The sequence below is a fragment of the Symphalangus syndactylus genome, chromosome 5, assembly GCF_028878055.3.
Source record: "Symphalangus syndactylus isolate Jambi chromosome 5, NHGRI_mSymSyn1-v2.1_pri, whole genome shotgun sequence".
NCBI lineage: Eukaryota > Metazoa > Chordata > Mammalia > Primates > Hylobatidae > Symphalangus > Symphalangus syndactylus.
The window spans coordinates 26972033-26999096 of NC_072427.2; the positions used below are offsets into that span (position 1 = coordinate 26972033).

General features: G+C 50.3%; 1 protein-coding gene across 1 annotated transcript in view; it reads right to left on the reverse strand.

The window, feature by feature from the left end:
- MORF4L1 (mortality factor 4 like 1) overlaps positions 1-8831 on the reverse strand; it is a 56786-nt gene extending 47955 nt beyond the window's left edge. The window contains exon 1 of the mRNA XM_055277538.2: positions 8717-8831. Coding sequence (XP_055133513.1) covers positions 8717-8831 — 115 coding nt within the window. The remainder of the gene's footprint in view (positions 1-8716) is intronic.
- Positions 8832-27064: the final 18233 nt, after the last annotated feature.

A 27064-nucleotide genomic window follows, 5' to 3' on the forward strand; every position in this document is an offset into this window, starting at 1 on the left:
CGGACAACTCCTGATTTTTAAATGTTGGCAACTAACATTTTTTTGGGTGGTTGGGGGACAGGGTCTCACTCTCTCACCCAGGCTGGAGTACAGTGGTGTGATCTCAGCTTACTGCAATCTCTGCCTCCCAGGTTCAAGCGATCCTCCCAATGTCACCTGCTGAGTAGTTGGAACTACAGGTGCACATCACCATACCCAGCTAATTTTTTGTATTTTTTGCAGAGACAGGGTTTCCCCATGTTGTCAAGGCTGATCTCGAACTCCTGGACTCAAGTGATCCACCTGCCGAGATCACACCACTGCACTCCAGCTTGGGTGACAAAGCAAGACCCTGTCTTAAAAAAAAAAAAAAAAAAGGCCAGGCACGGTGGCTTATGCCTGTAATTCCAGCACTTTGGGAGGCCGAGACAGTTTCAAGGATTAGATTGAATAAATTGTTTAATTAAATTGTACAATTCAATGGTTTTTAGTATATATGTGTGTGTGTGTATGTGTGTGTGTGTAATCATCACCACTATCTAATTTTTTTTTAATTAATTTTTGCATACAAAAACAATAAACATTTTCTAAAAATACATACAAACAAAAAGATGCATATCAAACATGTTAGGAAGGTTGCACATGGGAAGTCGGGGAATAGAAATGGGGGGTGGGAGTTAAAATAAATGAGAGAGGGACTTTATATGGATCAGTGATAATAACTCAATCCTCTATTTGACAAAGAAGAGGGAGAAGGAAGAGGAAGAAAAAGAAAGTGGGATAAAGGATCAGAAAGGGAAGAAAATAGAAAAAATTAGAGTATGACTCCAGGGTAGACCTGTTTTGTTGTCACTGAGTTGGTTGGTTGGTTTGTCTGTTGTATTCTTCATGTTTCGCCAAGTTGGCCAGACTGGTCTCGAACTCCTAGCCCGAAGTGATCAACCCGCCTCGCCCCCCAGAGTGCCGGGACCACAGGCGTGAGCCACCACGTCCAGCCCCCACATTGCTTCTGGCCTCCGTGGTAGACCTCCCAGACGGAGCGGCCAGGCAGAGGAGCTCCTCACTTCTACCCAGACACGGGGAGGCCGGGCAGAGGAGCTCCTCACTTCCCAGACGGGGCGGCCAGGCAGAGACGCTCCTCACTTCTTCCCAGACGATAGGTGGCCGGGCAGAGGCGCTCCTCACTTCCCAGAGGATGGGTGGCCGGGCAGAGGCGCTCCTCACTTCCCAGACGATGGGTGGCCGGGCAGAGGCGCTCCTCACCTCCCATACGATGGGTGGCCGGGCAGAGGCACTCCTCACTTCCCAGATGGGGCAGCCGGGCAGAGGCGCTCCTCACTTCCCAGACGATGGGTGGCCGGGCAGAGGCGCTCCTCACCTCCCAGACGATGGGTGGCCGGGCAGAGGCGCTCCTCACCTCCCAGACGATGGGTGGCCGGGCAGAGGCGCTCCTCACTTCTTCCCAGACGGGGCGGCCGGGCAGAGGCGCTCCTCACTTCTTCCCGGACGGGGCGGCCGGGCAGAGGCGCTCCTCACTTCTTCCCGGACGGGGCGGCCGGGCAGAGGCGCTCCTCACTTCTTCCCGGACGGGGCGGCCGGGCAGAGGCGCTCCTCACTTCTTCCCGGACGGGGCGGCCGGGCAGAGGCGCTCCTCACTTCTTTCCGGACGGGGTGCCCGGGCAGAGGCGCTCCTCACTTCTTCCAGGACGGGGCGGCCGGGCAGACGCTCCTCACTTCTTCCCAGACGGGGCGCCCGGGCAGAGGCGCTCCTCACTTCTTCCCGGACAGGGCGGCCGGGCAGGGGCGCTCCTCACTTCTTCCCAGACGGGGCGGCCAGGCAGAGGCGCTCCTCACCTCCCAGACGATGGGTGGCCGGGCAGAGGCGCTGCTCACTTCCCAGACGATGGGTGGCCGGGCAGAGGCGTTCCTCACCTCCCAGATGGGGCAGCTGGGCAGAGGCGCTCCTCATTTCTTCCCGGACGGGGCGGCCGGGCAGAGGCGCTCCTCACTTCCCAGATGGGGCAGCCGGGCAGAGGCGCTCCTCACTTCTTCCCGGACGGGGCGGCCAGGCAGAGGCGCTCCTCACTTCTTCCCGGACGGGGCGGCCGGGCAGAGGCGCTCCTCACCTCCCAGACGATGGGAGGCTGGGCAGAGGCGCTCCTCACCTCCCAGACGGGGCGGCCGGGCAGAGGCGCTCCTCACTTCCCAGACGGGGTGGCCGGGCAGAGGCGCTCCTCACTTCCCAGACGGTGGGTGGCCGGGCAGAGGCGCTCCTCATTTCCCAGACAGGGCGGCCGGGCAGAGGCGCTCCTCACTTCTTCCCGGATGAGGCGCCCGGGCAGAGGCGCTCCTCATTTCTTCCCGGACGGGGCGGCCGGGCAGAGGCGCTCCTCACTTCCCAGACGGGGCGGCCGGGCAGAGGCGCTCCTCACTTCTTCCCGGACGGGGCGGCCGGGCAGAGGCGCTCCTCACTTCTTCCCGGACGGGGCGGCCGGGCAGAGGCGCTCCTCACTTCTTCCCGGACGGGGCGGCCGGGCAGAGGCGCTCCTCACTTCCTCCCGGACGGGGCGGCCGGGCAGAGGCGCTCCTCACCTCCCAGACGATGGGAGGCCGGGCAGAGGCGCTCCTCACTTCCCAGACGATGGGTGGCCGGGCAGAGGCGCTCCTCACCTCCCAGACGGGGCGGCCGGGCAGAGGCGCTCCTCACCTCCCAGACGGGGCGGCCGGGCAGAGGCGCTCCTCACTTCCCAGACGGGGCGGCCGGGCAGAGGCGCTCCCCACCTCCCAGATGGGGCGGCGGCCGGGCAGGGGCTGCAATCCCAGCACCCTGGTAGGCCAAGGCAGGTGGCTGGGGGGCGGAGGCTGCCGCGAGGCCAGACCATGCCGCCGCACTCCAGCCTGGGCAACACCGAGCACTGGGTGAGCGAGACTCCGTCTGTAGTCCCAGTACCTTGGGAGGCTGAGGCGGGCAGAGCACTCGGCGTCAGGAGCTGGCGACCAGCGTGGCCAAGATGGCGAACGCGTGCCTGCAGCGAAAGGAGAAAAGGCAGGCAGCGGTGGCGCGCGCCGGCAGTCCCAGGCAGTCCGCCGGCGCGGGCAGCAGCAAGCCGAGTAGATTGCAGCCTGGGCCAGAGAGGGAAAAGAAAGGAAGGAAGGAAGGAAGGGAGGGAGGGAGGGAGGAAGGAAGGAAGGAAGGAAGGAAGGAAGGAAGGAAGGGAGGGAGGGAGGGAGGGAGGGAGCAAGCACCACTATCTAATTTTATACCATTTTCTTCATCCCTCCTCTCAGCCCCTGGCAACCAGGGCAAAAAAGTCTCCTGCTGAGAATTCATAACTATAGTGTGGCTTTGGTTTATGGTTTTAGGGCCTAAAGCATATACTTTATGTACTAAGAGGTGGTCCAAAACAATACAAGCTGTTCTGTTTTTGTTTTTGAGACCGAGTCTTGCTCTGTCACGCAGGCTGGAGTGCAATGGCATGATCTTGGCTCACTGCAACATCTGCCTCCCAGGTTCAAGCAATTCTCCTGCCTCAGCCTCCTGAGTAGCTGGGACTACAGGTGCACACCACCACGCCTGGCTAATTTTTGTGTTTTTAGTAGAGACAGGGTTTCATTCACCATGTTGGGCAGGCTGGTCTTGAACTCCTGACCTCAAGTGATCTGCCCACCTCTGCCTTCCAGAGTGCTAGGATTACAGGCATGAGTCACTGTGCCCTGCCCAAGCTGTATCTTAATTAAAAGTAGCAGAAGTAAATGAAAATCTCTCTGGTGAAGACTACCTTCAATCCAGATGGCAAAGAATTCCTAGATGTGAAGTGTGTATAAACATGACCTCACAATCAGAAGTGACATCAACAGACACGACTGACAACAGAATTATGCCCATAAAAACTTAAACTACTATGATTAGACTATAATAATATTTAGTTTAAAGAAATAAAAGATCTACTTGAAAACATGAATAAGAAACAAAAGACTAACAAAAATGGGAAGGAGCCAGGTGTTGTGGCTCACACGTGCAATCCCAGTGCTTTGGGAGGTCAAGGCAAGAGGGGCACTTGAGCCCAGAAGTTCAAGGCCAACATAAGCAACAAAGCAAGACCTCGTTTCTATAAAATAAAATAAATAGCTGGGCGCAGTGGCTCACGCCTGTAATCCCAGCACTTTGGGAGGCCGAGGCAGGCGGATCACGAGGTCAGGAGATCGGGACCATCCTGGCTAACACGGTGAAACCTTGTCTCTACTAAAAATACAAAAAAATTACCCGGGCGTGGTGGCAGGTGCCTGTAGTCCCAGCTACTCAGGAGGCTGAGGCAGGAGAATGGCGTGAACCTGGGAGGTGGAGGTTGCAGTGAGCAGAGATTGCTCCACTGCACTCCAGCCTGGATGACAGAGCAAGACTCTGTCTAAAAAAAATAAAATAAAATAAAATAAATTAGCCAGATGAGGTGGTGTGCACTCATAGTCCCAGCTCTTCGAGAAGCTGAATTGAAAGGATCACTTCAGCTCAGGAGTTCGAGGCTGCAGTGAGCTATGATCTATGACTGGGCCACTGTACTCCAGCTTGGATGACAGAGCAAGACCATGTCTCTTAAAAAACAAACAAACAAAAACTTAAAGCAGCGAGAGGGAAAAGACAGATTACCTAAAATAAATCAATTAAATCAGCTGGGCGCAGTGGCTCACACCTGTAATCCCAGCACTTTGGGAGGCCGAGGTGGGTGGATCGATCACCTGAGGTCAGGAGTTTAAGACCAGCCTGACCAACCTGGTGAAACCCTGTCTCTACTAAAACAAAAATTAGCCAGGCATGGTGGCACATGCCTGTAATCCCAGCTACCCGGGAGGCTGAGACAGGAGAATTGCTTGAACCCGGCAGGTGGAGAGTGCAATGAGTGGAGACCATACCATTGCACTCCAGCCTGAGCAACGAGAGTGAAACGCTGTCTCGAAACAAAACAAAACAAAAAAACAATTACATCGATAGCAGACTTCTCAAAAGCAAGGATGGAAAACCAGAAGACAGTAGAATAATGTCTTCAAAGAGCTGGAATAAAAAGAACAATCAAGTTACAATTAAACTAATGAAGCTATATTTCAAGAATGATAAGAAAATCAGATCATTTTCAGACAAAGAAAAATTAAGTTTATCAACAAACCTTCACTAAAGACATGTTTAAAGGAAATAGTTCAGAAAAAGAGAAAATAAGCCTCATAAGTTTGAGATACAAGAAGAAATGTTGAACATTATGGGATAGTTATTAAAAGACTAAAGGTAGAGTGCACTACTCTCAAACTACTAGAGGGAAAAAATGAAATGAGAAAAATAATTAAATCCAAATGAAAAGAGAGGAAATTAAAACATAGAAAAACAAAGATAACGATAAAGCATCAAATATTATAGAAACATATCTAGCCATTACAGTGAAAACCATAATAAATGTGAATGAACTAAATTAGGAAGGTAAAAGACAAAAATTGTCAAGCTGGATTAAAAGCAAAACAAAACCAAGTTTATAAGAGAAACACCTAAAATAGTAACAGATAAAAATATGCCTAACAACGTCTAACTAAAAGAAAGCTGGCTGGTTACCTTGGGCAACATAGTAAGACCCCATATCTACAAAAAAAAAAATTAAAATAAGAAAATTAAATACAAAATTAGCCAGGTGTGGTGGTGTACACCTGTAATCCCAGTTACTCAGGAGGCTGAGGCAGGAGAATCGCTTGAACCCGGGAGGTGAGTGGTTGCAGTGAGCCAAGATTGTGCCACTGCACTCCCACCAGGGCAACAGAGCAAGACTCCATCTCAAAAAAAAAAAAAAAACAAAAAAAACAGCAGGGCCAGGGGCAGTGGCTCACTCCTGTAATCCCAGGACTTTGGAAGGCCAAGGAGGGCGGATCACAAGGTCAGGAGTTCGAGAACAGCCTGAACAACGTGGTGAAACCCCGTCTGTACTAAAAATACGAAAATTAGCCAGGCGTGGTGGCAGGTGCCTGTAATCCCAGCTACTCGGGAGGCTGAGGCAGGAGAATCGCTTGAACCCAGGAGGCGGAGCTTGCAGTGAGTTGAGATCTCCCTACTGCACTCCAGCCTGGGTGACAGAGTGAGACTCCATCTCCAAAAAAAAAAAAGAAAGAAAAGAAAATTAGCTGGGCTTGGTGGCATGCACCTGTAGTCCCAGCTACTGGGGAGGCTGAGGTGGGAGGATTGTTTTGAGCCCAGGAGTTTGAGGCACCTATGATCAAACCACTGCAGCCTGAGCAACAGAGTGAGACCTGGTCTCAAAAAAAATAAAATAAGAAAAGGAAAGAAAAAGACAAAAAAGCTGGTGAGATTATATTAATACAAAACAAGGGAACAAAAGAGTTTGTAAGAAATGAAAAGATGACCAGATATTAGGGATGTAGTGATGAAGAAGACAAGGTATTGCCCCATAAGCATTGACTATAGTAGGGGAAACTTGGAATAGACACACACAAACAAAAAAAGAAATACCAACGCCAGTGAGTATTATTTTGGAAAAGCACAGAGAACTCAAAGGAAAACTGTGGTAGAGACACCTATTTTAGACTAGAGGTCAGGGAAGATCTTTCTGAAGAAGTGCCATTTCAGCTGAGACCCGAAGGCTGTCACCTGAGGCAAGAGATGAGGGGCAGAATGCCCTGGAGAGACAGAACCAACTTCAAGAGTGAAAGCCCCAAATGCGGGAAGAGCTGATCATAGAAGGAGAAACAGAAAGAAGACTGGCTGTGGCCAGTGAATGAGGATGGATAATCCCATTTCTTCCCAATGGAAACACTGACTGTCATCATCTAACTTTTGCTGTATGAATTGAGAACCTCACCTTTTGATTTGGAACAGTTGCAAAGAGTTTAAGTGCAGTGAGTTTATGTGAGAGCTCCCACAGGGAAGCCTGAGCTGGAAGGCGAGCCCACTCCATCTGTTCTAAGAACAGCAGAGCTTCTGAGCTGCTCTTTTGTCCAGGTGATTCTTGCCATCAGGGCCCTGAGCATCCTGGGCTAACCAGAGTCACTCTTGCGGCCCACCTCACTGCCAGCTGGACCATTGGTCCTGCTGGGTCCAAGTGACAGACTGGGCCTCAGATACCTCTGCCTTTTCACTCTTCTAGAACTCGTCTGGAAGGCTTTATAGCCAGAGAGATAAACCATGACCCACCATTGGGGTTTGCCTGAGGCTGTCTCAGTGTTAGCAATGAAAGTTCCAGGTGCCAGGAATTCCCTCAGTCCCAAGCAAGCTGGATGCTTGGTCACCCTGTCCTGGGTGGCCTGGCTTCCTCCTGGGACTCTGTCAGACTGAGAGAGGCAGGCTGTGACATCTCTTCCTGGTGTATCCTCGGACAACAGCCTCCCTCCCTGGACCTCAATTTCCCTATCTCTAAAATAGGGGCATTCAGGCCGGGCGTGGTGGCTCATGCCTGTAATCCCAGCACTGTGGGAGGCCGAGGCGGGCGGATTGCCTGAGGTCAGGAGTTCGAGATCAGCCTGGCCAACATGGTGAAACCCTGTCTCTACTAAAAATACAAAAATTAGCCAGGCATGGTGGCGCACACCTGTAGTTCCAGCTACTCAGGAGGTTGAGGCGGGAGAATCATTGAACTGGGAGGCAGAAGTTGCAGTGAGCCGAGATCACACCACTGCACTATAGCCTGGGCAACAGAGCAAGACTCCATCTCAACAACAACAACAAAAAAGAGTTGGCGGGAGGCATTCGAAAGCACCTCGGAGGATGCTTCTAGCTTACACATTCCACAGTTTCTGAACCAATGTTTTGTTGATTAATAGCATTTTTTGGTCCCTTGCCTATATTGCCAACTCCCTGGGGCAGTGCTGAAAAACCACAATGACCACTAGATCCCTGCAGGAGTGGCCTCCCCCACTCCCCGCACAGAGTCTTACTTTTTCCATTCTCAAAGGGTGTCATTTAGGAGATGATTATTCATGCCAGCCACAGCAGAAGGGCATTTAAAATGGAGCCCTGTTCCACTCCCCATGGAATTAAAAATGGGTTTACAGATCCCTGCTTACTTGACATTTTAATCAAGGAGTTAAGAGCAGAGAAACTTAAAGGGGAAAGCTCAAGAGCCAGGGCCACACACATTTCCATTTCAGCAAGGAATATTCCACCGCCCACTCCAGGCCAGAGGCTGTTGTGGGGGAGACACACACAGACAGCAGAAGCACGGTCCCAGCTTCCAGAAGCTCCTGCTCAGCCCAGGAAGTGGGGCCATGCCCACAAGGGATGGAACCAGAAGTACCCTGTGGCAGGTGCTCTTTAGGGCCCCCAGGAACCAGAGGAAGCCTGAACAAGTGCATGACTTAGTACAAACCTGCAGTATCTGGGGGTCTAAAACATTAACTCCATCAGGCCCAAATCACTGTCTGTGCAACCTGAGTGCTTTAAAAAAGGTGATAAAAAATGCTTTGAGAGGCAAGAAGGCCAAAAAAGGAAGCTGGTTCTGACTCAGGGCGCTGAGTCTAGGGATCAGCAGCCACGACAACGGAGCACCACAGTACCAGATACACAAGGGACTGTGGGAGCCTGAGAACACCTCCCACCCAGCAGGGCAGGGTAGGACTGGCACTCCAGGCAGAAGGAACAGCGGGAAGTGGATTTGCTCAGGGCACAGGCATGAGGGGCGTAGCCAGAGAAGACTGGAGAGGGAGCCTGGGCCACGCCAAGGCCATGGGGGAGACAAAGGATTCTGGGCTTTACCTTGCTTCTCAAAGTTCATGCTTCTCAGACTGGGGCTCTCCACAGTGCTACTCAGGATATAGTTGGAGTATCTTCCAAGAGCGCCAGTCACTTGAGGATGGGGGAAGGGGATCATTTTTTTGGCTGTAAAATAAACTTGTATACAGTAGGCAGCAGACAACCAACTAGACTACTTTTGAAGACAAAACTCAAGATTTTGGCCGGGCATGATGGCTCATGCCTATAATCCCAGCATGTTGGGAGGCCAAGGTGGGCGGATCACTTGAGGTCAGGAGTTCGAGACCAGTCTGGCCAACATGGTGAAATCCCATATCTACTAAAACTAAAAAAATTAGCTGGGCATGGTGGTGCTCACCCATAATCCCAGCTACTCGGGAGGCTGAGGCAAGAGAATCGCTTGAGACCGGGAGGCGGAGGTTGCAGTGAGCTGAGATTGTGCCACTGCACTCCAGTGTGGGCGACAGACCAAGACTCCGCCTCAAAATAAAAAGGAAAAAAAAAATTTTTTTAAAGGCATGCTTCACTCACAACCGAATGCACAGCCCAGAAGTGACTGTGCTCATGCTTTCTCCTCCGTGCCACACTACGTGTACTGCAACCAGAGCCACCTTCACTTTCACGCTGTCTGTCCTTCCCACTCGACTAGCCTCCTTGAGCCCAAAACCTCTGCTGTGGCTCCCTGTTAGACCATGTGGGGCCACTCCCATACTTCTAATCTTGGGCTGGACTTCAACATATTTTTTTGGAGGTGGGGGGGACACAATTCAATGCACAATAGCATCTTCTTTCAAATATGTTTGTGAATCTTGGGGTTCATGTTATCTACAATTACCTCCTCCAGCCCCCTTAATAACTCTAGGTGTCCTCATCCCCCGCAAGTGCTCACTCTTCCTTGGTCTCCTCTCTCTTCTGTTTTCAGCCTCTTCTGTTCTACTGGCTCCTTCCCACTAGTACCTAAAGAGCCACCTGCTTCTCTCACAAACCTACAGCAACTTCCCATTCTCTTTCTCCATCCCAGGTCATGTTGAAAGGGCTGTCTGCATTTGCAGTCTCAGCTCCTCGCCTCCCATGTGCTAACATCACAGACTCTTCTCCTCACCTCCCACCTATTCCTCCAGCTGCTGTGATCTGGTTTTCCCTGCCCTGCTTCTCTCCCATCCTGTCCTGGGAGGTGGGAATTTAGCCAGGAGTGGCCTTATATCAGTCAGTGGTCAAGACTCCGTTTCTCAGACAGTATCTCGAAGCCTCTGCTGCAAACCCAAGTCCACTCTCCTCAAGCAACCCCCACAAATCCAAAGCCTCTAGGACAGCCTCTATTAAGATAAAACAACTGTTGGCCAGACGTGGTGGCTCACACCTGTAATCTTAGCACTTTGGGAGGCCGAGGCGGGCGGATCTCCTGAAGTCAGGAGTTTAAGACCAGCCTGGCCAGCATGGTGAAACCCCACCTATACTAAAAATACAAAAATTAGCCAGGTGTGCCTGTAGTCTCAGCTACTTACGAGGCAGGAGAATTGCTTGAGCCCAGGAGGTGGAGGTTGCAGTGAGCCAAGATAGCACCACTGCTCTCCAGCCTGGGCAACAGAGTGAGACTCTGTCTCAAAAATAAATGAATATATAAATATATAAATAAATAAATAATAAAATAAAACAACTATAGAAAGTAGCAAGCCATCAGTCACCTCCACATTTACTCGGATCATTTCTGTCTTGAGTAACTCCTGTCTGACAACTCTTATTAAAGGCAGTGCGGAGTGGGGGACCTGGGATTGTCTCTCAGCTCTGTTGTTACAGCTCTGTGGCATACAGGAGCAGCTGTATGCCACTCCTCTGCTTGAAGCCTCAATTTGCTCCTCCAGGAGATGGGAACAATAATGAGGTCCATCTCCCACAGATGCTATGAGGATTAACTGAGATAATGACATAAGGGGGAATGTGGCAGGCTGAACAAATGTGAGTGCCAGAGAAGACTCAGGCCAGCTGGCCCATTCCTCAAGAGCTTGGATTTTAGAAGCAGCCTTCTGGAATCTGTGTGAGGTTTGGCAGACTCTGCTCAGGCTAAGGGAATGAGGAAAGAGACCGAAGACAGCATGATACACGGGCGAACTGGAGAGTGAGGATGTACCATGCAGAGTGCACTCATATATTGGTTATTCATTGAGAACCTACTGTATAAGCAATTCAAGCAAAAGTCAGACACAGACATTGACAGTTCGTAATTGAAGAGAAGACAGGAAAACATACTCAGCATTCAGGTTTCTATACTTCACAGGCAAAGCACTGTGCTGGGGGAGCCAGGTAGGCCAGAGGAAGTGCAGGGTGCCCGGGATTGGAGAGTGAGAGCCACAATACAGACAGAGAAAGGGCACAGGGCACATGGGAGTGGAGCAGAGGGCATGAAGTGGGAATACAAGGGCCCCCAAGAGAACAGGCTGGGGCTGAGGAAAAGACTAGAATAGTTTTTACTTTTCTTTTTTTTTTTTGAGACAGAGTTTCCCTCCATCGCCCAGGCTGGAGTGCAGATCTCAGCTCACTGCAGCCTCCGCCTCCTGGGTTCAAGTGATTCTCGTGTCTTAGCCTCTGGTGTAGCTGGGGTTACAGGCGCCTGCCACCACGCCCAGCTAATTTTTGTATTTTTAGTAGAGACGGGGTTTCACCATGTTGGCCAGCTGGTCTCGAATTCCTGACCTCAGGTGATCCACCCACCTTGGCCTCCCAAAGTGCTGGGATTACAGGCGTGAGCCACCGCGCCTGGCCAGGAATAGAACATTTCTGCCTGAGGTTCCAACACCTGGAAGATTCCATGGAGGGGGAGGAGTGAGGTGGAATAGAAGAGAAAGAAAGGCTCAGCCGCTGTCCTGTCTGAAGGGGAAAAGACAAAGGTGGCCAGAGTCAGGAGGGGCTCCACACCAGCGGGACTGTGTGACTTAGGGTGTGGAGCTCAGAGAAGCAGCCTGCCCTCTTCAGGAGAGAATTCAGCACGGAAAGCTTGACAGGGCCTCGCCTGCAGAAGCCAGGCTGCTGTGAGAGGCGGGGGACACCTCTGTGAGCTGAAGATGCTCTTTCAGCTACCCACCCACTTTGCCCTCTTGGAGGGAGTGCAAGAGTTGGAGGGCTGCCCCTCACACCCCTCCCCTATTTGCTGCTGAGGGGACTGGGATGTGCTGGGATGAATGGCAATATCAGACATGCTTATGATTTACTCAGGACATCACTTCTCACCCTCCTCCCCTCCTCTGCAGCATCTGACACCAACACCAACCCAGCCACTATTCATTGACTCACCCAGAGCACCTACCCTTTTCCCAGGTGCCTGGCTCCTTTGTTGCCTCTGTGCACAGGATATAAGTTCTTATTTGGCCTTTTAGAGCACTTTGCTCCCCTTCTTGGCACCTGGCAGATGAGCCATTAGTGATTATGAGTTTGAAGCCAGGCACAATGGCTCATACCTGCAATCTCAGCACTTTTTGAGGCCAAGGTGGGAGGGTTGCTTGAGCCCAGAAGTTCAAGACCAGTCTGGGAAACATAGTGAGACTCTGTCTCAGTACAAAATAAAATAAAATAAAATAAGGTAAAATAAGGCCAGTGCAGTGGCTCACCCCTGTAATCTCAGCACTTTGGGAGGCCGAGGCGGATGGATCGCCTGAGGTCAGGAATTCAAGACCAGCCTGACTAACTTGGTGAAACCTCGTCTCTACTGAAAATACAAAATTAGCCCAACGTTGTGGTGTATTCCTGTACTCCCAGCTACTAGGGAGGCTAAAGCAGGAGAATCACTTGAACCTGGGAGACGGAGGTTGCAGTGAGCCAATATCACGCTGTTGCACTCCAGCCTGGGCAACAAGAGCAAAATTCTGTCTCAAAAATAAATAAATAAATGAGATAAAAATAAATAAAATAAAAGCTGGGCATGGTGTCATATGCCTGTGGTCCCAGCTACTAGGGAAGCTGAGGTGGAAGGATCACTTGAGCCCAGAAGGTCTAGGTTGCAGTTAGCCATGATTGTACCACTGTACTCCAATCTGGGCAATAGATGCCCTGCCTCAAGGACAAAAACAAAAACAAAACAAAACAAAACAGATGAAAAACCCCAAGAGTTTGGACTTCAGAATCACGGAGCTGTGAACTGAAACACTTGCTATGCCACCTTATAAGCTGTGTGACCATGGGCAATTTCATAACCTCTCTGAGCCTCAGTTTCTTCCATACAGCATAAATAATATGATGCACTCAAAACATTTGTGAAGGTTAAACATATACAAAGTGCTGCACCTGCCTCATTGTCAAGTGCTCAATAAATGCCAGCTCATGGCTCTTTTACAAGGTCTGGGGTTTGTTCTTTCCTTCAGAAATCTCACATACTCTGCATTTCTCTGCATGCATTTCCTTTGTGCCTCTCTTCTCTGCATTCATTAACTACTCATTCTTCCAGCCACCCTATCCAGACCATCTTCTCCATGTAACCCCATGCCTTCCCTTGGAGGCACACCAGAGACCCATGTCCACACTGTAGCACAGTTCCCAGAGGACTCAAGAGCACAGCTCAGAGCTGGGCGCACAGTCAGTACTAGCAATATGTGTATTTATTTGATCTTCCCCTCTTAAGAGCCAGTCCTCTTCTGGGTGAGCAACTGATGCTTTTATAACAAAAGGCAATAAAATTTCACCCTGACCTTGATAAAAGAAAACATTCAGAAACTAAAAGTTCACTATTTTCTAGGCTCTCAACTTTGTGGCAAGAAATGACTCAAAAACAATTTGTGCATAAAGAGTAATTAGAAAAGAATACAGAGTGGGTGAAAATTAACCACTGATCTGAAAAATGCACAAGGAATTCTCAACTTTTCTCATTTTATAGATGAGGAAACTGGGGTCAGAGAGGTAAAGTTACTTGCTTAAGGTCACAGGGCAAGGTGGAGTAGGGGCTTCTGACCAGGCTGACTCCAAGTTGAATGCCTTTGCCTCCACACCCTGCTGTCCACTATATGGTGTTTATGGAGAAACTAGTGTAGCTTTCTGCAATGTTCTTTAAAGAGAATGGTTTTAGAAGTGACTGTTGGCCAGGATCAGTGGCTCACACCTGTAATCCTAGCACTTTGGGAGGCTAAGGTGGGCGGATTACTTGAGGTCAGGAGTTTGAGACCAGCCTGGGCAACATGGTGAAACCCCATCCTACTAAAAATACAAAAATTAGCTGGGCGTAGGCCAGGAGCAGTGGCTTACGCCTGTAATCCCAGGACTTTGGGAGGCCAAAGCGGGCAGATCATGAGGTCAGGAGATCGAGACCATCCTGGCTAACATGGTGAAACCTCGTTTCTACTAAAAATTAGCCAGTCGTGGTAGTAGGCGCCTGTAGTCCCAGCTACTTGGGAGGCTGAGGCAGGAGAATCACTTGAACCCGGGAGGTGGAGGTTGCAGTGAGCCAAGATTGCACCACTGCACTCCAACCTGGTGACAGAGCAAGACTCTGTCAAAAAAAAAAAAAAAAAAAAAAATTAGCTGGGTGTGGTGGGCACTTGCAATCCCAGCTACTTAGGAGGCTGAGGCAGGAGAATCGCTTGAACCCGGGAGGTGGAGGTTCCAGATCACGCCATTGCACTCCTGCTTGGGCAACAAGAGTGAAACTCCATCTCAAAAAAAAAAAAAAAAAGAAAAAGAAAAAGAAAAGAAAGTGACTGTTGCCCTGGGGTTCTATTTAATAAGGTATTCTTTCTTTCTTTTTTGGAGAGTGGGGGACAGGGTCTCACTTTGTCACCCAGGCTGGAATGCAGTGGCATGATCTTGGCTCACTGAAACCTCTACTCCCAGGTTCAAGTGATTCTCCTGCCTCAGCCTCCCTAGTAGCTGGCATTACAGGCAGGTGCCACCATGCCTGGCTAAGTTTTGTATATATGTATTTGTTTTTAGTAGAGACGGAGTTTCACCCTGTTGGCCAAGCTGGTCTTGAACTCCTGACCTCAGGTAATCTGCCGGCCTCAGCCTCCCAAAGGGCTGGAATTATAGGTGTGAGCCACCACGCCCAGCCATGACCCACTTTAAAAAGAACACCAAGAAAGGCTGGGTGCGGTGGCTCAGACACCTGGAATCCCAGCACTTTGGGAGGCCGAGGCAGGTGGATCACGAGATCAAGAGATCGAGACTATCCCAGCCAACATGGAGAAACCCCGTCCCTACTAAAAATACAAAAATTAGCTGGGCATGGTGGCACATGCCAGTAGTGTAGTCCCAGCTACTCGGGAGGCTGAGGCAGGAGAATTGCTTGAATCCAGGAGGTAGAGGTTGTAGTGAGCCGAGATCGCGCCACTGCACTCCAGCCTGGCAACCGAGTGAGACTCTGTCTCAAAAAAAAGAACACCAAGAAAAATAATCAAGGTTTAGAGCTACCTGTGAACCCCTGCATTCTCTTCTTTCTTTATTTTTTAAATGTTTCCTGACTCCTAGAACTGACACTGTGTTTTCTTCTTTCCAAAAATGTAACTTTCCTTTTAAGACAACCACTACAATAGGAGCTAAGATTCTTCCATCTGGAGTACTTTGAAGGAAAAACAGTATCACCCACACCAATCGGTTCAGGCACTCTTATTCCATCAGGCACTAGCTACAGGCATTGCCCCCAATTCGGGCTGCTCTGGGATGATACATCTGTAGACATTTGGGTTGACACAAGGTCTTGTGTAGGCTCCTTGCTTGGACAGCAGGCATTGTGGAGTGTGTTTTTCCCTCTATGTTCAAGCATCAAGTCTTTGTCCATTCAACACATCAGGCATGAAATTTATGAGCAGGTCTTTTTGCAAGTATGCAAATATAAATTCTGACCTGGCCATCTAATCTCAAGTGATGTGTATTGAGAATGCTGCTTTATGGTGGCTCTGCATCAATAAGAGACTTAAGTGCTGCCTACCAGAGAAAGGATTTAACTTGGCTGTCTTTAGATTAACCTTTAGGTGCTTTTGGGGAGCAGGGGAAGACAGGATGCTGACTGCTAAGGCTTACATCATGCAAACACTGAAGTTATACTCCTGCCTGGTCCTGTATCAGGTACAGGGTCTCCAGGCTAAAAGGAATTGCAGAAATCATCTAGTCACTCCACAGCCCCACTAGATGCACAAATTCTGTCTCCAACATTCTTGGTAAGTGATCAGCTAGTCTCTGCTGGAATACCTCCAAAGACAGGGAGCTCATGAGGCTCAGTTGCTCAAAAATGGAAAAAGTCTGTCATAATTAGGATTGAAATCTGCTTCCTATGACTTTTCTACCACTGGTCCCAGTTCTGCCCTCTGTGGCCACCTGGGCCACTGCTGCTTCACCCAGCCTGGAGGTGGGAGAGGGTGACTACCCTGTCCCCTTCTCCAAACTGCACAGCTCCAGCCCTCTGGCTGCTTCTTGCAGCCCCTTTTCATGCAACATCTAGCACTCTCAGAGTCAGCATACTGATGAATCAGTGCTGCTTGGGGTCAGCCAAGTCCCCAGGATCTTAAGAGGACATGTAACAGGAAGGTCTTAAAGATGAAAGCTCAGAAATCTTCAGCCATTGAGGGCTGTCTTTGAGCCTGATGTTCCTCCATTGTAGGTTTCCAAAAATGGCCCAGACCTCTCCCTGGGAGCTCCCTCCTAAAAATAAAAAGGAAACAAAACAGAAGCCAGGACAGTTAAGTCCCTTAAAATGCAATGAATGGAGCTCATACTGTTTGCCGAGGCTGTGCTAGGAGGATCAAAGTGCCAGACCTGGCAGAGTCCCCAGGTTTCATCTCATCCCCAAACTTTTCGAATGGGGAAACTGAAGCCAGGGAAGATGGGACTCACCTTAGGACACACAGGTTAATGGTGAACTCTCAATCTTAAGTAATCTCCACCAATGGACCAACCCTGACCTTCTGAGAGACCCCAGAATACCGGCCTTGACGTCAGACCCTGCTTCTTGACGTCATCGCCCCAACCCGAAATGAGCCAGTTTACCCCATGCGCTTGGTACTGACGCAGCGACAAGCGGCCCTCACTGGGAGAGTGCAGCCGCTGGGGCGCTGCCGTGGGAGTTTGCTCGGAGGGGCACCGGCCGCTGGGCTCAGCTACACAGCTCTCGAAGGCCCTGTCGGAAGTGGTGCCGCAGCAGGCAGTAAAGCAGAGAGTTGAGGCTGTTGTTGCAGTGCCCCAGGCAGATGGAGACCGGAAAGAGGTAGGCCTGAGCCAGGAAGTAAGCGCGGTCCGAGGGCATGGCTTTCAGTTTGATCGGCGCCCCTCAGAGTGTGAACGCTTGGTTGGGCAGCCAGCAGAGCACGAAGGCCAGTAGCACGCAGGCCAGCACACAGGTGACTCGGGAACGCAGTCGGCGCCTGACCCTCGACGGCCAGCTTGCGCATCACAGTCGCAGGAAGCTCAGCAGCAGCAGCAGCGAGCAGGTGCCCAGCGTGGCCAGCGGCAGCACGAAGGCCACCGCGATCTTCTGCAGGTGGTAGAGCACCTGCCAGTTGGGGCTTCCGGCAGGGAAGCGCAGCAGGCACGAGTGCTTCCCCCCACCCTAGCTGCCGTGGCGAACAGGGCGGTGGGCGCCGTAGCCAGGACGGCCATAGCCCAGAGCAGGCAGCACACACAGCTGGCCCGTGATGCGCCCCGATGGCTCGGAGGCAGCGCGCCCGTCATAATGCAATAGCGTGCCACGCTCATGGCACTGAGGAGGAAGATGCTGGCATACATGTTGAGCACGGTGAGCGTCAGCATCACCTTGCAGATGGCACCCCCGAAGGGCCAGCTAAAGTCGCGCACCGTGTCCACGGCCCAAAAGGGCAGCGTTAGCACAAACTGCAGGTCAGTGGCTGGCAGGTTGAGGAGGAAGCAATTGAGCAGCCAGTGGCGGCGCCGCTGCTGGGACCGCACCGGGACTAGCACCAGCACGTTGCCCACCAGGCCTACAGCGCACAGGGCCCAGTAGGCGCCCGCAATCAGCGCCCGCAGCGCCGGCGGCGTGTGGCCCCCGCCACCCCGTCCAGGCCATGCAGGCTGCGGGGACTCCGGGCCAGGCTAGTGTTCTCCGATCCGTTGCCCAGGGAGCTGTTAGGGAGCAGCCGCGACGACGCGTCTTCCAGCCAGCTGAAGGGAAGCACGGCCCAGACAGCTCGGGCGATTCGACCCTGCCTCTGGCGGACACCATCGCGGTAGATGGCGATGCAGGGATCCGCTCAGATCCACTCCAACACCGGCAGCCGCTGGGAGAAAACTAGGGGGTCTGCAGTGCCCCGCGGCAGCACCTTTAAAAAACTGGGGAACCGCCTGCTAGCCTGCGATTGGCCAGCTGCACCCGTGGCCCACCCCAAAGGCCTCCGAGCTGTATCTCCATTAGCTGCTTCTTCACCCTTGAATTAGCGTTGAACTGGGGACCCTTTGCGGGTGAACTGAGACGCGGGGTACGGAAGCCCGAACCGGAGGAAACAGCGTCTGCAATTCACCCAAAGTGTGGGTCCGCAGCTGCCGGTTCCCGCCCAAGGACGCAGCTCCAGCTTCCCAGTGCCTCCCAGAGGGACTGTGATACTCGGGGGGCGGAGAAGGGAGGTCACATAAATTCTTCCTGTGGAGGCAGTGCACCCCTCCACCTCCCGTGTGGGCCCCGAGATAGCCAACTGAAGACCAAGAAGGATTGCCCAAGTCCGACCAGTGGGGCCTGGCAGCTCCCTGCCCGCCAACCCTGCTTCCTTGAACCCCTGCTCCTGATAAGGCATTTCTACTCCCCTGCTTTAGCCATGGGTAGCCTTCATCCCCACCTTCACTGTGGTCTGCTCTGCAAGTATCCGTGACCTTCTTCCCAAGGTCAGCCGTGCTGCTTACAACTGGGCTGAAGACGGAGAAGCAACCAATCTAGGAGCAGTCAGAGGAAGAGACATGCAAACAGGTTTAAAAGACCAGTGCTGGGCCAGGCACAAAGGCTCACGCCTGTAATCCCAGCACTTTGGGTGGCCAAGGCGGCAGATCTCCTGAGGTCAGGAGTTTGAGACCAGCCTGGCCAACATGGTAAAACCCCGTCTCTACCTAAAATACAAAAATTAGCTGGGCATGGTGGCATGCGCCTGTAATCCCAGCTACTTGGGAGGCTGAGGCAGGACAATCGCTTGAATCTAGGAGGTGGAGTTTGCAGTGAGCCGAGATGGCAGGCCTTTGCACTCCAGCCTGGGCGACAGAGCAAGACTCCAACTCAAAAAAAAAAAAAAAAAAAAAAAAAAAATCCAGTGTTGGGAGACCAAAACTGGGTCAGCACTCATGCTCAGCGTGCACACAGGAGGGACCTAAAGCCTGGGGAATCCGGAAAGGCTTCTTGGAGGAGGTGATTTTTGAGCTGATCCCAATACTGCCTTGGCTTCCAATTCCAGTGACTTCCTCCTATAGTTAGAATAAAATCCAGATTTCCTGCTTTGGACTACAAGGCCTCATGACAGAGGCACTCAACTACAGCTTTTTTTTTTTTTTTTTTTTTGAGTCAGAGTCTCATTCTGTTGCCCAGGCTGGAGTGCAGTGGCATGATCTTGGCTCACTGCAACCTCCGCCTCCTGGGTTCAAGTGATCCTTCTGCCTCAGCCTCCCGAGTAGCTGGGACTACGGGCATTCGTCGCCACACCCAGCTAATTTTTATGTTTTTAGTAGAGATGGGGTTTCATTTTGTTGGCCAGACTGGTCTTAAATTCCTGACCTCAGGTGATCCACCCACTTCGGCCTTCCAAAGTGCTGGGTTTACAGGTGTGAGGCACCGTGCCCAGCCAGCCCTGGTATTTTTTTTTTAATTTTTAATTTTAGATTTTCAATACTTATGGGTACAAAACTGTATATTTTTAATGGGGTACATAAGATATTTTGATACAGGCATGCAATGTGAAATATGCATATCATGGTGAATGGGGTATCAGCCCTGGTATTTTTAAAAGTGCCTAGGCAATCCCACTGTATGCCAGGGTTGACAAGTCCTCTGTCTGTGGTCTCTCTGCCCACCTCCTAGACCTTGTCACCTACTACTCTGAGCCTTGCTCACTTCACTGCAGACACACAGGCCCTTCCCCAAACACACCACTCTGGCCTGCCTCAGGCCTTTGCCTTTGCTTTTCCCTTTGCCAAGAATGCCCTTCACGCAGATTACCGTGTGGCTGCTCCTTCTCAGCACTCAGGCCTCAGCCCAAATATCACTTCCTCAGAAAAGACTTTCCTCTGCCACCACTCTGTTTACTTCCAAAAACATTCATTGCATGCCCACTATGCACCAAGCACCTTGCTAAGCACCCAGGATGCAGCCTGGAGTGTGTCTTCTACTGGGGGATAAAGACAAACAAGTAAATGAGATGAACTTATGGGGGAAAGAGTGACAATGAAACAAAGCAGGGTAACAAGACAGAGACTGAGGGGCAGGGCAGGAGGCTCAAGGAAGGGGTATGATTTTAGGGATGTGAGGGCTCCCAGGGGAGGAGGAGACCATGGTCCCCTTTATGCCACTTGCCAGGTGTGTGTCTTGGGGATAACCAGTTTTTATTTTTCATTTTATTTTATTTTATTTTTGAGATGGAGTCTTGCTCTGTCACCCAGGATGGAGTGCAGTGGTGGAATCTTGGCTCATTGTAATCTCTGCCTCCCAGGTTCAAGCAATTCTCATGCCTCAGCCTCCCAAGTAGCTGGGATTACACGTGCCTGCTACCACACCTGGCTAATTTTTGTATTTTTTTAGTAGAGTCAGGGTTTCGCCATGTTGGCCAGGCTAGTCTTGAACTCCTGACCTCAGGTGATCCACCCATCTCGGCCTCCCAAAGTGCTGGGATTACAGGCGTGAGCCATCACCTCTGGCCGGGGGTTAACCAATTAATCTTGCCTATCTGTAAAGGAAGATGCTGATAACCCCTTGTCAGGGTCATAGGAGAATTAACCAACCTCATGAGAGAAAGGAAAGCCTTCAGCTCTGTGCCTGGTATGGAACTCTTCTTTTCGTGATTATTATTGAGAGGCTAGAGTGACCTCCCGTTTTGCTGAAGGCCCTCTCTGGACCTTCTCTGCCAGCTTTAGTCTGGAGCTCCCACTGTATGTCAACCCTGGCATACCGTGCACTTGCCTTTTCCTTCTTTCCTACCTCCATCAAGAACACAGGCACAGGCTGGGCGCACACCTGTAATCCCAGCACTTTGGGAGGCTGTGGCAGGTGGATCACGAGGTCAGGAGATCAAGACCATCCTGGCTAACACGGTGAAACCCCGTCTCTACTAAAAAATACAAAAAATTAGCTGGGCATGGTGGCGGGCGCCTGTAGTCCCAGCTACTCAGGAGGCTGAGGGAGGAGAATGGCGTGAACCCGGGAGGCGGAGCTTGCAGTAAGCCAAGATCACGCCGTTGCACTCCAGCCTGGGCAACAGAGCGAGACTCTGTCTCAAAAAAAAAAAAAAAAAAAAGAACACAGGCACAACATGCCACCAGGAGCTGGGAGGTGGTCCCTAGAGGGCAGATCTCCCTCATGTCTCCTGCCCTCAATCAATCACCACCACCAGAGCCTCCCCATCACTCCCAGGCCTCTGCCTTGCTTGCCCAGGAGACAGGGAATCTGCAGTCAGTGACATTCTCTCCCCAGCGGTTAGGAAAGGGGAGATTAACCTACTTCCCAAGACATAGACTAGGCCAGAGCCTGGATGAACTGGGAATCTGATCGAAAGTTTGCAAAATTAGATCATGCTTTCCCAGGGTTTCCTTTCAGCAGGGCCTGATGCCTGGGGCTTTTTCTTCCTTCAGTGGAAGTTGTCACTGAATGTCAAGTGGCCTGGGTTCTAGTCTCTGTGCCCTAACGCTCTGTGTAAAATGAAGTGACTGTCTCATTCGGGTCTGTTTTCTCATTTGTAAAATGAGACACCTACTAATTCTAAGAGTGTTTTTAGAGACAAGGTCTCGCTGTGTCACCCAGGCTGGAGTGCAATGGCCTGATCATAGCTCACTGCAGCTTCTTTGCATTGGCTGAGCATTTACTATGTGCCAGGCCCAGTGCCAGGCGTTTTACAAGGATCATCTCCTCTGGTCCCCATGACTGCTCTGTGAGACAGGGAATGTGATCCTGACTTACACAGGAGGAAGCAGGCTCAGAGAGGGGACTTGCCAAAGGCCCACCCAGCAGGTGAACAGAAGCCTCCCTCTGAAGAGCCTGTCCAGTTTTCCCTGAGGTGCTCTGCTGATAACACTCCTAAAATCTGCACACCAGGGGAGTCTCCCAAGAGAAACAGTTATTGGTGAGAGAGGGTCACAAGTTGGGGATATATGTCTTTTTCTTATTTATTTATTTATTTATTTATTTGATACGGAGTCTTGCTCAATTTCCCAGGCTGGAGTGTAGTGGCGCAATCTTGGCTCACTGCAAGCTCTGCCTCCCGGGTTCATGCCATTCTCCTGCCTTAGCCTCCTAAGTAGCTGGGACTACAGGCACCCACCACCTCGCTGGGCTAATTTTTTGTATTTTTAGTAGAGACGGGATTTCACCGTGGTCTCGATCTCCTGACCTCGTGATCCGCCTGCCTCGGCCTCCCAAAGTGCTGGTATTACAGGCTTGAGCCACCGTGCCCGGCCTCTTACTTATTTATTTATGAGACAGAGCCTTGCTCTGTTGCCCAGGCTGTAGTGCAGTGGCTCCAACTTGGCTCACTACAACCTCCACCTCCCAGGTTCAAGCGATTCTCCTGCCTCAGCCTCCCGATTAGCTGGGACTACAGGTGTGTGCCACCACACCTGGTTAATTTTTGTATTTTTAGTAGAGATAGGGTTTCACCATATTGGCCAGGCTGATCTCGAACTCCTGACCTCAAGTGATCTGCCCACCTCGGCCTCCCAAAGTGCTGGAATTACAGGTGTGAGCCACTGTGCCTGGCCGGATGCATTTATTTTTCTTTTAAAAAAGTATCTTTATGGTTGGGCACAGTGGCTTACAACTGTAATTTTAGCACCTTGGGAGGCTAAGGCAAGAGGAATACTTGAGCTCAGGAGTTCAAGACCAGCCTGGGCAACATAGTGAGACCCTTTCTCTACCACCAAAAAAAAAAAAAATTAGCTGGGTGTGGTGGTATGTGCCTGTGGTCCTAGCTACTCAAGAGGCTGAGGTAGGAGGATCGCTTGAGTCCAAGAGTTGGAGGCTGCAGTGAGCCATGCTTGTGCTACTGCACTCCAGCTGGGGCAACAGAGGGAGACCCTGTTTCAAAAAAAAGAATCCCTTTATGGCCAGGTGCAGTGGCTCACCCCTGTAATCCCAACACTTTGGGAGGCCGAGGTGGGAGGATCACTTGAGCAGAGGAGGTTGAGGATGCAGTGGGCCATGTTCATGCCACTGCATTCCAGCCTGGGTGACAGGGCAAGACCCTGTCTCGAAAAAAAAAAAAAAACCCTAAAACACAAAACTCTTTATATTATTACTGCAATGAAAATATAGCATTTCCACATGTAGTTTTGTACAAATTATGTGGCCAGTGTTGATTTTTCCCTTGAGAAAATTTCCTACCATGAGATTATCGGTGACTGTCAAGTTTTGGTGTCTTGCTGCATAACCCCTCTGATTCCCCATTCCCATCTCCACAATAGGCCACTAGGCCCCTTGCTTTGCTGCACTGGGAAGATCACAGAAACATCAGGGCAGTATTCCCGGAATCCCTGGAGAGCCCAGAGGAAATGGGGAGGTCCGGAAGCAACAGACAGTAGGTCAAGGCCATGGCAGGGAGACAGGCCAGGCTCAGGAGCCTTCCCCTCCTCCCACTGCATGAGTGTGTGTGTGTGTGTGAGTGTGTGTGTGTGTGTGTGTGTGTGTGTGTCTGTGTTTGATGGGCTAGGGCAGAGTGGGCTGGTTTTCATCTTGTATTTCTGTAATACGACTTGACTCTTTTAAACCATGATCATATATTACTTGGATGTAAAGCAAATTAAATAGCAGAAGCACAAAAACCTTTGCAAATTTGATAGGTGGTAAATGCTCCATGGTTCCTTGGATTTGCATTCCTTTAATTTCTGGCAAGGCTGTACATTTCTCAAATGTTTCTGCACCATCTGTATTTTCTCTACACTTTTGGCATTTCCCGCCAGGGAATAGAGTAATGGCTGTGGGGCCTGGCACCTGGAGGCAGACAGATCTACCTACAAGTCCTGGCTCTACCAGTTACTGGCAAGGGACTTAATCTCCATTTTTTCTTGTCTGTACTTTGGAGATAAAGGTTGGGTTTCCCTTATTCAAAATGCTTGGGATCAGAAGTGTTTTAGATTTTGGATTTTTTTGGATTTTGGAATATTTGCATATGTATAATGCAAATATTGGGGATGGAGTCTACGTGTAAACATGGAATGCATTTATGTTTCATATACGCCTTATACACATAGCATGAAGGTAATTTTATACATTGTTTTATTTTATTTATTTATTTTTTTTCTTTTGAGATGGAGTCTCCCTCTGTCACCCAGGCTGGAGTACAGTGGTATGATCTCGGCACATTGCAGCCTCCACCTCCTGGGTTCAAGCAATTCTCCTGCCTCAGCCTCCTGAGTAGCTGGGACTATAGATGGGCACCATGCCTGGCTAATTTTTGTATTTTTAGTAGAGACAGCATTTCACCATGTTGGGCAGGCTGGTCTCGAACTCCTGACCTCAGGTGATCCGCCCGCCTCGGCCTCCCAAAGTGCTGGGATTATAGGCGTGAGCCACCATGCCCGGCCTATACATTATTTTAAATAATTTTGTGCCTGCACACATCCATTCCTAGACCTCTTGAAATCTGTCCTGGGCTCCCTCATCCCACCTCCATCCAGAGTTGCCTAAGTTGCAGGTCCAGCAGAGGCAGGATTGCTTGGTGGTGAGAAGCTTAGGTCTGGCTCAGACCGAATAAGAAGAGATAAAATTTGCCTTAAAACTTGCCTGGCAATGGCTTTGCTGCACAGTCTGAAAACACCCGTTCCCACCCTCTCGACTGAAATTTCCTTGTGACACAGAGAAGGACAAAGGTCTGCGCCCAGAGTTGATGGAGGGAGTATTTCAGGGTTCAATTCTGAGACTCCTAAAACAACAAGGATGTTAGGAAGAGAGGCCCAGGGTGGGGACTGGGAATTTAAGGAGAGCTGGGAACAGATCCCTTAGGTTCAAGAAGCTTCTGTGCAAGCAGTGAGGATGGCTGGGGCTAGGGGGCTACTCCGCCTGCCACACTAGCTGTGATTTGAGCAAAGCCCTGGGCTCATGGTGCCCCAAAAGCCTGCGGCCTCAATCCTAGGCCTGCACGACACATTCAAAAGGATCGTTTTGTTTTGTTTTTAAAGAAAGATGAGATCGCCTTGGTTTTTCATGGGCACATTTTATATAGCTCTTTTTCTTTTCCTTGCTCATTTTGTTTTGGGGAAGAAATTTGTACTGTACTGAGATTGTGAAGAACATCTCTGCACTCAAACAGTTTACAGAAATAAATTTTAAAAAAATAATTTTGTGCATGAAACTAAGTCTAGGTACATTGAGCCATTAGAAAGCAAAGGTGTCGGGTATGGAATTTCCACCTGTGGCATGATGTCAGTGCTCAAAAGGAGCATTTCAGATTTTGGATTTTTGGATTAGTGATGCTCAACCTGTAGTAAGTTTACCTCATAGGGTTGCTCAACTTTTAACTAGAAAATTAACATAATGCAACATGGTGAAACCCTGTCTCTACCAAAAATTAACAATTTTAGCCAGTCTCATAACTTGGTATAAAAAAAATAAGTAAATAAAAATGAAAAATAAAACAATGTTTTTAAATGCTGTATTTTGTTTTATTTTATTTTGAGACAGGATCTTGCTTTGTCACCCAGGCTGGAGTGTAGTGGCCCGATCTTGGCTCACTGCAACCTCTGTCTCTCAGGCTCAAGCTATCTCCACTTGCCTCTCCCTGACACCCTGGCTCATTTTTGTATTTTTTGAAGTGATGGAATTTTGCCATGTTGCCAAGGTTGGTCTCAAACTCCTGAGCTCAAGCGATCTGCCCCCTTTGGCCTTCCAAAGTGCTGGGACTACAGGCGTGAGCTACCGCGCCTGGCCTGTATTCTATTAATTTTCCTTCTTCCCTTCAGAAGGACATAGTATATCTGTTGTTTGTTTGTTTGTATGTTTGTTTTTTGAGACACTATCACACTCTGTCACGTAGGCTGGAGTGCAGTGGCACAATCACAGCTCACTGTAACCTCCAGCTCCCAGGTTCAAGTGATCCTCCTGCCTCAGCCTCTCAAGTAGTTGGGACTACAGGCATGCACCACCACACCTGGCTAATTTTTGATTTTGTGTAGAGACAGGGTCTTGCTCTGTTGCCCAGGCTGGTCTTGAACTCCTGGTCTCAAGCAATCCTCTGGCCTCAGCCTCCCAAAGTGCTGAGATTACAGGAATGAGCCACCATACCCAGCCAGATGCTGTATATCTTTTCTTTTCTTTTCTTTTTCTTTCTTTTTTTTTTTTTTTTTTTTTGAGACGGAGGCTCACTTTGTCACCTAGGCTGGAGTGCAGTGGCATGATCTCAGCTCACTGCATCCTCTGCCTCCCGAGTTCAAGCAATTCTTCTGCCTCAGCCTCCCAAGTAGCTGGGACTACAGGTGTGTGCCACCACACCTGGCTAATTTTTGTATTTTTAGTAGAGATGGGGTTTCACCATATTGGCCAGGCTGGTCTCAAACTCCTGACCTCATGATCCGCCTGCCTCAGCCTCCCAAAGTGCCGGGATTACAGGTGTGAGCCACCGTGCCTGGCCCAGATGCTTTATTTCTAACAAACTCCTAGGTGATGCTCTGCTGTTGGTCCAAAGGGCCACATTTAATGTAGGGAAGGAAACTATATTCTACTAGTAGCAATGGGCTAGCATGGCTGGGCATTAGTCTCTATGTTTTACTGGGAGATTGGTGGTGTTGTGGTGAGCTAGGTTGGCAGAGGTTGCTAAGGAACTTCCACTGTGACTCACACTAGTTTACAAAGTACTTTCACATATATCATCTCATTTGGGGCATTATTTTAATGCCATAGGGTGTTACTGTAATCATTATTATATCATGGGTCGTTATTTTAATCCCCTGTCCTTTTTTTTTGAGTTGGAGTCTAGCTCTTATGCCCAGGCTGTAGTGAAGTGGTGTGATCATAGCTCACTGCAGCCTCGAACTCCTGGGCTCAAGTGATCCTCCTGCCTTGGCCTCTCAAAGTGCTGGGATTACAGGCATGAGCCACTGGACCCAGCCACCAGCTCTTTTTTTATACTAAGGATTTAAGACTCAGAAGGATTGGTCAGGTGCAGTGGCTCACACCTGTAATCCCAGCACTTTGGGAGGCTGAGGCGGGTGGATTACTTGAGGCCAGGAGTTTGAGACCAACCTGGCCAACATGGT